The 13,800-nt window shown below is 40.8% G+C and overlaps 1 protein-coding gene and 1 pseudogene across 3 annotated transcripts in view; both read right to left on the bottom strand.

Annotated features, from left to right (window-relative positions):
• Arnt (aryl hydrocarbon receptor nuclear translocator) overlaps positions 1 to 13,800 on the bottom strand; it is a 71,942-nt gene that overhangs the window by 33,417 nt on the left and 24,725 nt on the right. For 2 of the 3 annotated variants that reach the window (XM_026784005.1, XM_013349865.2), the window contains exons 3-5: positions 11,488 to 11,532; positions 8,920 to 8,964; positions 3,107 to 3,151 (exon numbers count right to left, since the gene is read on the bottom strand). In XM_026784005.1, the coding sequence (XP_026639806.1) occupies positions 3,107 to 3,151; positions 8,920 to 8,964; positions 11,488 to 11,532 (135 nt within the window). The remainder of the gene's footprint in view (positions 1 to 3,106; positions 3,152 to 8,919; positions 8,965 to 11,487; positions 11,533 to 13,800) is intronic. The other variant, XM_013349866.2, reaches the window with a different exon arrangement.
• On the bottom strand, positions 7,445 to 8,335 carry LOC113457220 (annotated as a pseudogene).

Consider the following 13,800-nt stretch of genomic DNA (forward strand, 5'->3'; position numbering starts at 1 on the left):
GAGGCAGAAATTTTTTTTCAATAAAAAAAAATAAAATAAAAAATAAAAAGGAGATTCTGAAAAAAATAAAGAAAGAAAAAGAAAAGACAGAAGGGAAGAGGGAGAGGAAAAGGGGAAAGAGAAGCCACATATGATGGTATCCGTCTTTAATCCCAGTACTCAAGAGGGATCTCTGTGAGCTCCACGACAGCCAGGGCTACAGTGAGACCTGTCCCAAAAAGAAAAAAAGGAAGAAAAAAGAAAACATGATAGTATAAGTTCTCTTAGTATACTAAATGCTGCTTTGTTGTAAGTTTCTATGACATTAAAATGCAGAACTGAAAGATTCTGGAATTTTATTTGTTACGCTAATGCACAAAAGTCCTACCTTCGTATCTGGGTTGGGCAGTGCACTGAACTGAAGAGTACAAAGTTATCATGTGGGTCGGCAGACAGGGCAGAATGTATGCAGGGATTAGAAGTAGAGTAGGGAGATGTAGAATTGAAAGCATGGAAAGAGAACTTTGATTTCACCAGGGTAACAAAGATTTTAACCGAGATAACAAAGATCTTCAAACTGAGGCAGAATTACAATGTGACTGTTAAGAGGAATAAGCTAAGAGTCAGCTGACAATCAGGAATTCCAGAAAGTTAAAAGGTTGTTCAGGGGCTTCCATGATAATGGAAGAGAAAACCTCAAAGAGAAAGCCGAACAGGCTGTGTTTTGGCTCCTGGCTGAACAACTTGGCTTCACCATCTTTATGTACTTCTTTACCACTTATGGATCTATTCTGTAGAGACGGGGAGAGAAGGGGAGAGAGATGGTGGGGGGAGAGAGAGAGACACCAAACAAACCAAAAACCAAACCAAAACAACAAAAACAAAAAACCCCACACTAATCTAACACAAATGTACTTCTTATAAAATGAGACAAATGAAGTCAAAGGATTAAAGGCTTTCCCAGAGCTTTCCTCCTCCTCCGTGCAATGCTTTCTTCACAACTGTCATGTTGAGTCAGGTCTCTGAAGGGTAGAAGCATTAGCAGTAGTAGGCATGGCTTGAGATAGCCCCAGAATGAATTTGTGGCCCAGCTTGAAGAAGTAATATAGAAGGAAAATAGTAAAAATATTTGTATTAATAATCCAGTTACTATAAGTAAGGCATGCCAACTCAAAGAGCAGACCAGAAAGGTTTGGGTGTAAAGCTGTATTTCTCTAGCATGGTCAGTAGCCTAAAGGGAGCTAACAGAGGGAGGGGCACAGTGTTCATCCATAGCACACAAAGCTAACTCCAACCCCTAGTACTCCCTCAAAAGAAAATCTGACTGTAGAGATTATTTATCTGGACATGATGGCACATACCCAGAATCCTAGTAATTGGAAGGCAGAAGCAGGAGAACCATGAGTTTAAGGCCAGCATAGGTACACGAGACCCTGTCTTGAAAGAGGAAAGACGGGCTGATTGTAAAGTCTCTTTCCAAAACACTAAAAGGTCCCACTACATAGGTTCATATTTAGTTGTCTTGCCTGGGACATAGAAAAAAAATCTACTCTCAAATTTAAAGTACCCATTTTCTTTGTACCTGACAAATTTGAGTGTGACGTCCAGAGAAGTAATGTGTGCACATATGCACACTGCAGGACCGTGTGTGAGCACTTGTGTGCATGGATGTGGAAAAAGGCAAATCTCAGGAGTTACTTTTTTTTTTATTTTTGGTTTTCCAAGACAGGGTTTTTCTGTATATCTTGGCTGTTCTGGATCTCGCTTTGAACTCACAGAGATTTGCCTACCTCTGCCTCCTGAGTGCTGGGAATAAAGATGTGTGTCACCACACAGGTGTTAGTTCTTAAGACACCCACCTCCCACCTTGTTTTCTAAGTCAGCATCTCTCAGTGGGACTCGGGTTTGACTACTAAGCTAGCATAGCTGCCTGGTGACTTGAGGGATTTGCTTGCCGCTGCTTCCCTATTGTGCTAGAATCACACACATATGCAGAGTTATAAACCCACACCCTCCTTTTTAGTGGGTTCTGAGGACAAAACTCTGGTACTCATGCCTGCACAGCATGCTTTACAGACCAAGCAATCTCTCCATCTTTAAACAGTCATACTAAGGTAGCTAAAACTTTCCTCAGAAATGACAAGGATTCAATCAGTTCTGCTGACAGAGTAATCTAGTCTGGAAGTCTACATAGGGAAGTGCAAAGTAAGTGCTATGTCCTAAATATTGGGAATTATGGCGATTAGAGGTATTCTAATAGAGTATTTTTCTGTTAAAGCACCAATACATTATTTCTTTATTTTATTTTATTTTATTTTATTTTATTTTTTTGGTTTTTTTTTCGAGACAGGGTTTCTCTGTGGCTTTGGAGCCTGTCCTGGAACTAGCTCTGTAGACCAGGCTAGTCTCGAACTCACAGAGATCCGCCTGCCTCTGCCTCCCGAGTGCTGGGATTAAAGGCGTGCGCCACCATCGCCCGTATTTCTTTATTTTTTTAAAGATTTATTTATTAGGTATACAATATACATAATTGTACAATGTTTTGCCTGCAATGTATACCTGAATGCCAGAAGAGGGCACCAGATCTCATTACAGATGGTTGTGAGCCACCATGTGGTTGCTGGGAACTGAACTCAGGACCTCTGGAAGAGCAGCCAGTGCTTGCTCTTAAACTTTGAGCCATCTCTCCAGCCCCCACTACATTATTTCTAAATCCTTTTCATTCTGTGAATTTAGTAATAGAGAAAATAAAAAATTAAAAATAACGAATACAGCAATTTCTAATCTTTGTTCTTTTTAGTTTGTTTGTTTTTAAGTTTTTCAAGACAGGGTTACTCTGTCTGTCTTAGAACTCACTCTGTAGACCAGGCTGGTCTCAAACTCACAGAGATCCACCTGCTTCTGCTTCGTCACACCTGGGATTAAAAGACTCTGCCACCACTGCCCAGCTTAATAACTTTCTGAAGGGGTAGCCGAAGTTCCTGTTACACCTAAACTTGTTAAAAATTGTGTCCTTTTATTTTTTTTTTGCCACAGATAAGAGAAAATACAGAAAGGGGAAGAAATGATGGGTGAGACAAAGGTAAGAAGAACAGCAGCATCTGCTTCATGCTAACACAGTTCCTACCTGGCCAGTCTCTCCTTATCCGCAGAGCTCTGCTCATCATCCGACCTAAAAACAGAATTGGTGAACTAAGCGAAAATTAAAATAAAAACGAAGAAATGAGAGAAGAGAGAAAGGGTGGATGAAAGGAGGAGAAAAATGAGATGCAAATGGGAAAAAAGAAATCAAATGGATACAGAGAAAAGGAAGGAAAAGGAGATACAAGCAGGAACCTTGCTTATAATCTACAGAACCATTTTTTTTAAGGAACTTATAAGACAAAAGGCAACGCCAATCAGGAACTAACATGATCGCAACTCAGAAAAACATTTTGCCAGCCCATCTCTCTAGAGACCAAAGACAGAGTTTGAAGAGGAGCCAGTCAGGGAGCTCAGGATGATCATCCTTGTAAGCTGCTGCCAACCTGGGAAGAAAGTCATACCCACACAATATTCTACAGTGACTAAATCAAGCAGCTTCAAACAACTGACCAGAAATATAACTCCCTAACATAAACATGCACACATACACACACACAAAATGATGACCAGATTTGTTTTTCCCAGTGTAATGTTTAGTGAATCTGTGTGCATGCATATGCATGTCAAGAGTATACGTAGATGTTAGAGGGCAATTTGTGGGTCTGTTCTCTCCTTTCATCATGAGATTTGGGGGTTAGAACTTGGGTCCTCAGGCTTGGTGGTATGAGTTATATGCTGAGCCATCTAGCTGAACTTTGACCAGATGTTACTCATGAATTTATATCCTTAAACCAAGAGCATATCTTCTTGCATCATCTTTTCTATCACTGACATACTCCTAAGCTAATCAATTCTGGTTTGGTCACCTTAGCACTTTTTCTGTAGTTTAATCAATATCAATTCCTTCTCCCTTGGAGAAAGACAGATGTTATCACTAAATTCTTCCAGAAAACCAAAATACTGTTAAGACTGGGTGGCAGGTGGCAGAGTAGGTGTGGTGGTACATGTCTTTAATTTCAGCACTCGAGGATCTCAAGGCCAGCCTGGTCTACATAGTGAGTTCCAGAACAACCAGGGCTATGTACAAAGATCATCTCAAAATCCTCACCCCCCCAAAAAAGAGGTGTGGGGTAGCAACTGAAAAACAAGGTATTAGCTAATTTACTCAATCAGTACTTACTTTAAGAGAGATAAGCCTCAAATCAGTTTTCTAAGTAAACTCTATTCAAAATGACAACAATGGGGCTGGAGAGACAGCCAGTAGTTAAGAGCACTGGCTGCTCCTGCTGGGCTTAACTCCCAGCAGACAATGGGGCTGGAGAGACAGCCAGAAGTTAAGAGCACCGGCTGCAGAGACATGCATGCAGGCAAGAGAAATACAGATAAAATAAGTGAATTTAAAGAAAAAAATGTAAGATGACAAGGAGTATGTATCTCAATGTTAGAACACATATGAACATGAGAACTGAGCAGCAGGCCAGAGATTATTTCATATAAACAAAGACAATAAAACCAGTCATGCAAATAAAATAAATTAAGACTCTGTTAGGATGGACACAGCAGGAGGCAGGGGCCTTATAGTCTCAGCTACTAGGGATAATGAAACAGGAGAACTGCTTGTGCCTAGGAATTTGCAAAAGAGCAAATCTTGAATTTAATATTAATAACAATGAGCTTTATTATTATTATTATGTTTTAAGAATATATGGAGAAATTCTAATAAAATAGAAACATAAAATCCTTGGAACCTTGGCACTGGGAAGGCAGAGATAGGAGGATCCCAGGAGCTTACTAACAGCAGCATAGCCAATTTGGTACATCCCAAGACAGAGAAATGAGACCCTGTCTGAGGGCAGGGGGCAGATGGAGAGAAAGGTGGTGGCTCCTGATGAATGACACCTAAAGTTGTCCCTCTGGACTTTGTATGCACATATACTTACTCAAAAAATGATTAGTAGAAAAAGAAGAGCTGACTTTAATGCCAGTACTTGGAAAACAGAGGCAAAATAATGCCTGAAGGTTCCAGAAAAGTCAAGGATGGTGAAATCTTAGCTCAAAAAAAGAGACTAGAGATATTGCTCAGAGATTAAGAGCACACACCGTTCTGGAAGAGGATTTGGGTTTGGTTCCTAGCACTTATGTTGAACAGCTCACAACTGCCTATAAATCAAACTCTGGGGAACCCTATGGCTTCCAAAGGCACATGCCCTCATATGCACAACATGCAGACAGACACAAACACATGCACAATCAACTAATGTTTAAAGACAGAATATTAATAGGCCATGTTTTAAAATGATTTAGAAGAGCCTCCTTAGCCTGGTGGTGGTGGCACATGCCTTTAATCCCAGCACTCAGAAGGCAGAAGTAGGCGGATCTCTGAGTTCTGAGTTTGAGACCAGCCTCGTCTACAGAGAGAATTCCAGGGCTACACAGAGAAACCCTGTCTTGAAAAACCAACTTAAAAAAGAAATAAAATTTTAAAAATATTTATTTAATTATTTAATTTATTTATTATGTATACAATATTTTGTCTGTGTGTATGCCTGCAGGCCAGAAGAGGGCACCAGACCTCATTACAGATGGTTATGAGCCAACATGTGGTTACTGGGAACTGAACTCAGGACCTCTGGAAAAGCAGGCAATGCTCTTAACCTCTGAGCCATCTCTCCAGCCCCAAAAGAAATGAATTTTTGTTTTAAAAATCCTTTTAGTAGCCATATTTTGCCTACTCCAGTTTTTCTGAACAGAACAGGAATAGGTAGATTAAAATACTCCAGGTTGTGTTTTTATGGATTTCTAGATTTTTTCAATCAATCGATTGTGAACCTATACTACATGCCTTAATGATCTGGAACTTGCTCTTTAGTCCAGGATAGCCTTAAATACATAAAGATCCACCTGTGTGCTGGTATTAAAGGCATGTGCTACCACTGCCTGGCTACCAAATAACTTTTTTTTTTTTTTAAAAAAAGTATCTATTTTTATTTTTCTGTATGTTTTGCTTGTTATGTATGCATGTGCACCACAAGCATCAAGGCCCAGAAGAGGGCCTGGGCATGCAAGTCCAGAGAAGGATATTGGATCCCCTGGAACTGGACTCATAGATGGTTGTGAACCACCATGTGAGTGCTGGGAATTGAATCCCTGTCATCTGCAGGAGCAGCCAGTGCTCTTAATTGTTGAGCCATCTCTCCAGACCCTAACACAGACTTCTGATAGTTTGCCTCTGCCTCTAGAGCACGGAGATTACAAGTGTCCAACCACATCCAGTTTTTTTTTTTTTTGTTTGTTTGTTTTTTTGGAGTCGGGGCTTTCTATGTATAACAGCCCTAGCTGTCCTGGAACTAGTTCTGTAGACCAGGCTGGCCTTGAAATCAGAGATCCACCTGCCTCTGCCTCCTGGGTACTGGGATTAAAGGAGTGTGTCACCAGTTTTATGGCTTGACTTTTTAATAGAATCTAGATCATTACCACAAAAATCAATAACTAACTTTTCACTTTGGAGACCATTTGTATCCTTAAGATTTCATTTATTTTAAGACATTTTTAATAAACTCTTTACCTAGTGCCAAGGCCACTTCTCTGTGCCCAAGGACTAATGATTTCACAGCTGTCCTAATAGTTCAGCAGCTTCTGTCTACCTCCCTCCTTCTTTCTGCCTACCTACCTGTTTTCTTCAATCAGCCCTATACACTGCCAACACTGTTTCTAAGAGTTTTAAATTAATCTGCTTCTCAGCTCTCTAGATCAGTAGCCTCAAAGTGGACCCCAGACAGGCAGGGTCAACAATGAATAAATACTATTAATAAGTACTCACAGAAGTGCGGGCAGGGTGGCTCAATGGGTTAAAGGCAAGAATCCACCCCCAGAAGTTGTGCTCTAAGTTCCACGTGTAGAATGCAGCTCTTTCTCTCTTTCTCTGTCAATTAATCAATCAATGAATGTAATAAAATCTTAAATCAATATTCACTGGGCTAGAGAAACAGTTCAGTGGTGAAGTGTGCTTGCTGCTCTTCCAGCCTCTCTTGACATCCAACACTCACATGTGTATTCCCATACACAGACACATATAAGCATAATTAAAAATAAATCGTTTTTTAAAGTACTCAATAAATATAACATTTAAAAATAAAATTACTTATCCCAGTGGTTACAACTGGGATGTATGTGGTGCATGGGAAGGTAGAAGGACAGCCTCAGGTGCTGGTCTGAGATAGGATGACTCTATTGTTCACTCTGCACACATCAAGTTAGCTGATTCATGGGCTTCTGGCTATTCTCCCGTCTTGTTCTGTCTCTCCAAAGGATGCACTAGGATTATCGACTCTTGGGATATTGTATCAAGATTTTATGTGAGTTCTGGGTATAAGTACTTTAGACCCTGAGCCATCTCCTCATCCAAAAATTTAGTATTTTCTAAATTTTTATTTATTATCATTATGTACATCTATATGATGTACATGTGTGTAAGTACAGACACCTGAGTGACACAGTGTGTGTGGAAGGAAGTAACTTTCGGGAATAAGTCCTTCCTTTCACAGCTGGACTTAGGGATTGAGCTTAAAGTATTTATTTATTAATTTTCAGTGATTAGTAGAAGACCTATTTATGCAAGAATAAAAGTCATCTTTGCCAAACTTAATATGAGAAATTAAATGTTCGTCCAATTTTCCTTCCTGGCTAAGTCTTTCCTTTCTGTTCCTATTTTGAAACATAATATCAGAAGCTGAGGGGCCCAAATCCTCAAAGTTAGTTCCTAGGAGTGTTATAAAATTATGATGACCTTTGCTGAACTTGCTTAGGTCCAGCGAGTCAAGATAAGATTTTTGATGTGTGTTTGGCATTTGGAGTCACTGTACTGAAGAAGATGCTCCTGTTTAGGAAGGGGTGTTTCGTGCTTGACCTGTACCTTTCTGATCTCCTGGGACATGTCACACTGCTGGGTCAAGGGTACTGGGGAGAATGGCCAGGGGCACAGGCTTATACTTGGAACCTGACATCATGGCTCCCCAAGTATTTATTTATGTGTATATGTGGGCATCTGCATGTTTGTATGATCATGTGCATTTCTAAGTCCTCAGAAGCCAAGAGGATGTCATGTTCCCTGGAGCTAAGAGCCACCATGTTCATGCTGGAAACAGAATTCAGGTCCTCTGCAAACGCAGCAGGCATTCTCACCCACAGAGCCATGTCTCCAGCCCCATAACCTCCTTTTGAAGAGTAACTCATAGCAAGAATTTTCAAAAAGTAAAACCAGTATTTGGGTTGAGAAATATTATTCTTTAATAAAAAGTAATAAGTATATTTCATAATCTTCTAACACTTATTTAAACCATTTTAAGTTTATTATCTAGAAAAAATAATTTAAATGAGTAAAAATCATTTTCTTTAAAAATTCTTCCATTATCTGTACCAATTAATAATAAGTATATCCAGCCATGCGGTGGTGATGCACACTTTTAATCCCAGCACTTGGGAGGCAGAGGCAGGATGGATCTCTGAGCTCGAGGCCAGCCTGATCTACAGAGTGAGTTCTAGGATAGCAGAGCTACACAGAGAAACACTGTCTCAGAAATGAACAAACCAACCAACACAAGAAGTTCATAATTTGTGTTTCCATAGATACAGTAAACATAATATTGCAACTTGTATACATGAGAAAAGCACTATGTAAAAATACATCACTAGTTTCAAGTCAGGTAATCTGAACACACATAAATTATAGGCTGTTTCAAAACTATTCAGAAAAGGAAAGACACTAAACAGAGAAATCCATTCTCACCTAGATAAAGTTTAAATCCAATATTTAGATGGCTTGATCCCATAACCAGGACAAAAATTCTAGTACATTACCTGGCAAAACGCTCTTTGTCATTACACATCTGTTCATCATCACACCTGAAAAGAGAGGGGGCAGGGAAAAGATTAATTCAAACCACTGCACTTATCGATTCTATTCTGAAATAAAAACTAGAAAGAAGTAAAAATAATCAACAGGAAAAGGGCCAATGAACAAGCATCACAAAGCAACAGATACCAGCAGCAACTGACAGAATTTTAAACCCAACGATTATCACCTGCCATGGTTCTCAGTTATCAGACATACAAAAAGATGATGTGACAAGAATATTTTCAATTGCTGTGTTGATTGGGTTTTGTCACACAAACTTAGATATATCTGAGAAAGGGAATCTCAGATGAGACAATGCCTCCATCAAATGGCCTGTGAGCAAGACTGAAGGTATTTTTCTTAGTAATTGATGAGGGCCCATCAATTGGCAGTTGGCAGTGCCTCCTCTGGGAGCATCTGATGGGGAGGCAAAGGGACGCTGGCACAAAGAGTTGAGATCTCACATCTTGTTCCACAAACAAGAGGCAGAGAGAGTACACTAGGGATGGTCTAGTCTTTCGAAACCTTAGAGAATGCCCCATTGACACACACCTCATCTAACAAGGCCACACCCAACACTTCCCAAACAGGTCCACCAATTGGGGACCCATGTATTCAAACATACAAGCCTATGGGGAACTTTCTCATTCAAACCACCATACACTCTTAGGCTCCAAATTTGAGGCTGGCCTGGATCCTGCCACCCGATCCCAACACACACACACACACTTATATACACAAAATTTCCAATTCCTGTTACCTAAAAGAGGAGTCAACAGGTACTGGAGTGTGACCAAGTAGAACATTATCAAATTATACTTTCCAACATCCACATCCTTTTGTAGCCCTCTTCAACAGTGATGTAGGGCACGCATATACAAGCTGCTCTGGCCGGGCGGTGGTGGTGCACACCTTTAATCCCAGCACTCGGGAGGCAGAGGCAGGCGGATCTCTGTGAGTTCGAGGCCAACCTGGTCTACAAGAGCTAGCTCCAGGACAGGCTCCAAAGCTACAGAGAAACCCTGTCTTGAAAAAACAAAACAAGCTACTCTGGCCAACATTAGTACAAGTCACAGAAGCAGAGGTTTATTAAGCACACGAAGACTTGCCCTTTGTATTACAGTCATCACCACACACTGCCCTGTTTCAAGATGAGGAAATGGGGGTGGGAGGAGGTAGGAACAGGAAGTTGAGGGAAGAATGGAGAAAGAGAGAATGGAAAAGAGGTGCAACTATGCTGGTTGAGTATAACTTTCAACAGACCAGATGACTGAGCACAGTCTTACCATGAATCCAAGCAAGAGTCAGTCAACCCACTGACTCTTTTCCAACATACAATTCTCCATTTGTGTGTATGTGCACATATGCGTGTATATGGGCAAACGTCTGGATGGGCATACATGAAGAGGCCCAAAGTTGATGTGGGGAATGATCCTTCATCTCTCTTCTATCTTATGAGATGAGGGAGAATCATTTCCTCACAAGCAAGGCTCATGGAAGTGAAGGAAATAAAATAATAAATTCTGCACTCATATGTGTAGGTGCATATATGTATAGAGAAGCCCAAAGTCAATGTCAGGAATCCTTCTCTATCCCTCTCCCACCTTATTCAGTGAGACAGGATTTCTCAAATTCAGAGCATGCAGGTAACTACTCTCCATGCTAGCTTGCTCTAGGGGTCTCCTATCTCCACCTTCCAAGGCTAGAATTACAAGCATGGTGCCATGCCCACCTGACATTTATGTGGGTTCTGGGGATCTGAACTATTATCCTTAGATTTGCAAAGTCAAGCCCTTAACCACTGAGCTATCTTCCAAGCCTGCTATTCTTTTTAAGTCATGAATCAACACATGACTTGGTTTATGGATGGTCTTCTAAATTTTCTGTGCCCTCTTCTCTGATGTGCTATCTCAAAAAATAATAGAATCCCTAAAATTGTCCTATGATATAAGAAAATGTACAGTTTTAGGATAAAGTATATTCTTTTTTGTTTGTTTGTTTTTCAAGATAGGGTTTCTCTGTAGCTTTGGAGCCTGTCCTGGAACTAGCCCTTGTAGACCAGGCTGGACTAGAACTCACAGAGCTGCCTGCCTCTGCCTCCCGAGTGCTGGGATTAAAGGCGTGCGCCACCACCTCCCGGCTATAAAGAATATTCTCTAGGCCAATAAACAAAAACATTATAAGTCAAAAGTATAAAGATACTTAAATAACATTTTTGGTACTAAGGACTGACCCAAAGCCTTGATGTGAGGCAAGCACTCTTGCGAGCTACACTCCCAGTCCACTGATTTTAAATAATTTTATGACCTTTACTTATTTATTGTCAGGGTGAAAGGTACTTGTTTTACATGCAGTATGTGGAGATCAGAGGACAATTTGCAACAGTCAGTTTTGAGTTCTGGGAAATCAAACTTAGACCATCAGGCTTGGTAGAAATACCATTACCCACTGATCCAGCCCTCCAGCCCTCCAGCCTACTCATCAGAAGTAGCACATTATCAGAAGCATTTAAAAAAAATCGAAACTCTTACCTCAAAAATTTACTGTTCCCTTCTCCATCATCATCAAAATCCAACCTGGGGAAAGACAATGAAGAGTATTCTGAGTCTATTGATAATACAGAATCTTAAGAAAGTACAATATATTAATACAAGATGCCTATGTGCTCACCTAAATAGAAGGAAAAGAAGTGGGAAGAAGCAAAACAAATCTAAAATACATGTTTGTCATAGTGTCATAACGAAACAGCCATGGTGGCACATGCCTACAACCCATTAACCAGAACCAGAGAGGAAGACTGAAAGGCCACCCTCGGATACATAGGGAGTTCTAGGCTAGCCCTGGCTACACAATTAGAAACTGTTTCAAAAAGCCAAAGGAAGGAAGAGGGGAAAAGCAGCAGCAGCACAACTGATACCTCCAGCAGGGTTTTGTATACACGAGGCAAGTACTGCAACCAGGAAGAGACCCAAGAGAAGTATAAATAGTTCCCATAATCTTAAGAACATGTATGAAGTTTCCTTTATAGCATAAAACTAGGCATGGTGGCACACACATGTAATCTTGTCACATGGGAGGTGGCAACAGGATGATTAGGAGCTCAAGCACAACCCTGGTTATATTGTTGAGTTCAAGGTTAGCCTGGGCTGCATGAGACCCTGCCTGGGGGAAAAAAAGTCCTAAGATCCTAAGATCTCATTTTTATGGTCTAATCTAAGCTCTGTCATCAGTTTTCTGAAACATCTTTCAAAGCAATGATATTACATAAAGGAAAGAAGACATAACATACTGTTAGTCTAAAAGTGAAATATACACTATATTCAAGGCACTATGCTAAGTGGCCAGCCTTGGTGGCACATACCTTTAAGTCAAAGTACTCGGCAAGTAGAAGCAAAAGAATGGTAAGTTCAAGGCCACCTTAAGCTACATAGACAGACACTGTCAGAGAGAGAAGAAGCAAAACAAATCTAAAATGCATGTTTTTCATAGTGTTACAACTGGGCAAGCAAGATCACATGCACACAAGATATTGGGGACATGCGACAAAGATAAACTAGCCTTGGAGGCCCTTTCAGCCCAGACAACTACTAATGTAAGAGGGGCTAGAGAGACAGCTCTGCAGGTTAAGGCACTTGTCACCAAGCCTGAACTGGACCCCTGAAGAAATAACAACCACAAGTTCTTTTCTGACCTAAACACATACTGAGTGAGTAAGTAAGTAAGTAAGTAAGTAAATAAATAAGTAAGTAAGTAAATAAATAAATAAATGTTAATATAGTTTTGTTGCCTGTCCTGGAACTCACTCTGTACACCAGGCTGGCCTCAAATTCACAGAGATCCGCCTGCCTCTGCCTCCCACAGGCTGGAATTAAAGGTGTGCTGAAATAGAATCTTTCTACATTGCTCTGGCTGACCTGGAAATCACTATGTACACCAGGCTGGCCTCTCTCAAGTGCTGGGATCAAAGACATGTGGTGGCAATTGGTTGTACCTTTGGAACACCTAGCAGAGGCAAGAGGAGTATGAGTGGGAGGTCAGCTTGGGCAACAAGGTGAACTCCAGGCCAACACAGCTACACAGCAGGTTGCCACACACTAGGTGTGGTGGTCACAGGTTTTTGTTTTCAAGCACTTGGGAAGTGGAACCAAGAAGAACAGGAGCCCAACTGGCGCCACAAGAAAGCTGTATCAAATAACAAAAACAGACTGTGCTACAAAATAAAAAAAGTAAACACTTTTCTAAATGTGTGTCTGATATTGAAGAGACCATCTCTTATGATTTCTAAAAAGATTTTATTTTATTATGTCTTTCGGGGACATGTGCACATGTGAAGGTTATGTGCCCAAAGTCTAGAAAAGGGCATTAGATCCCCTGGACCTGGAGTCATAGATGGTTGTGACCCATCAAAAGGAGGTGCTATCAACTGAATTCAGGTGTTCTGGAAGAGCGCTACGTACTCTTAACCACTGAGACATCTCACTGAAACGAAATATTTCATGTATTTTTCTGTAAGGATTGGTGATACAAAACTGTGGTCCTAGCATTCAGGGGATGATCATGAGTTCCAGATCATGATCATGGGGTATACAAGATCTTATTTCAAGAACAAAAACAAAAGCAGGTAACGGCTGTGGAAACTACCTAGTTAGTAGAGTACTGGTCCAAGAATTCACAAGGCTTTGTGTTTGAGCCCCAACACCACTCCCCACCACACACACACAAAAATTTTGTAGCAAAAAGTGGGTAAAACAGGCCGGGCGGTGGTGGCGCACGCCTTTAATCCCAGCACTCGGGAGGCAGAGGCAGGCGGATCTCTGTGAGTTCGAGGCCAGCCTGGTCTAGAA

This window comes from Microtus ochrogaster, chromosome 21 (assembly GCF_000317375.1).
Source record: "Microtus ochrogaster isolate Prairie Vole_2 chromosome 21, MicOch1.0, whole genome shotgun sequence".
NCBI classification, from domain to species: domain Eukaryota; kingdom Metazoa; phylum Chordata; class Mammalia; order Rodentia; family Cricetidae; genus Microtus; species Microtus ochrogaster.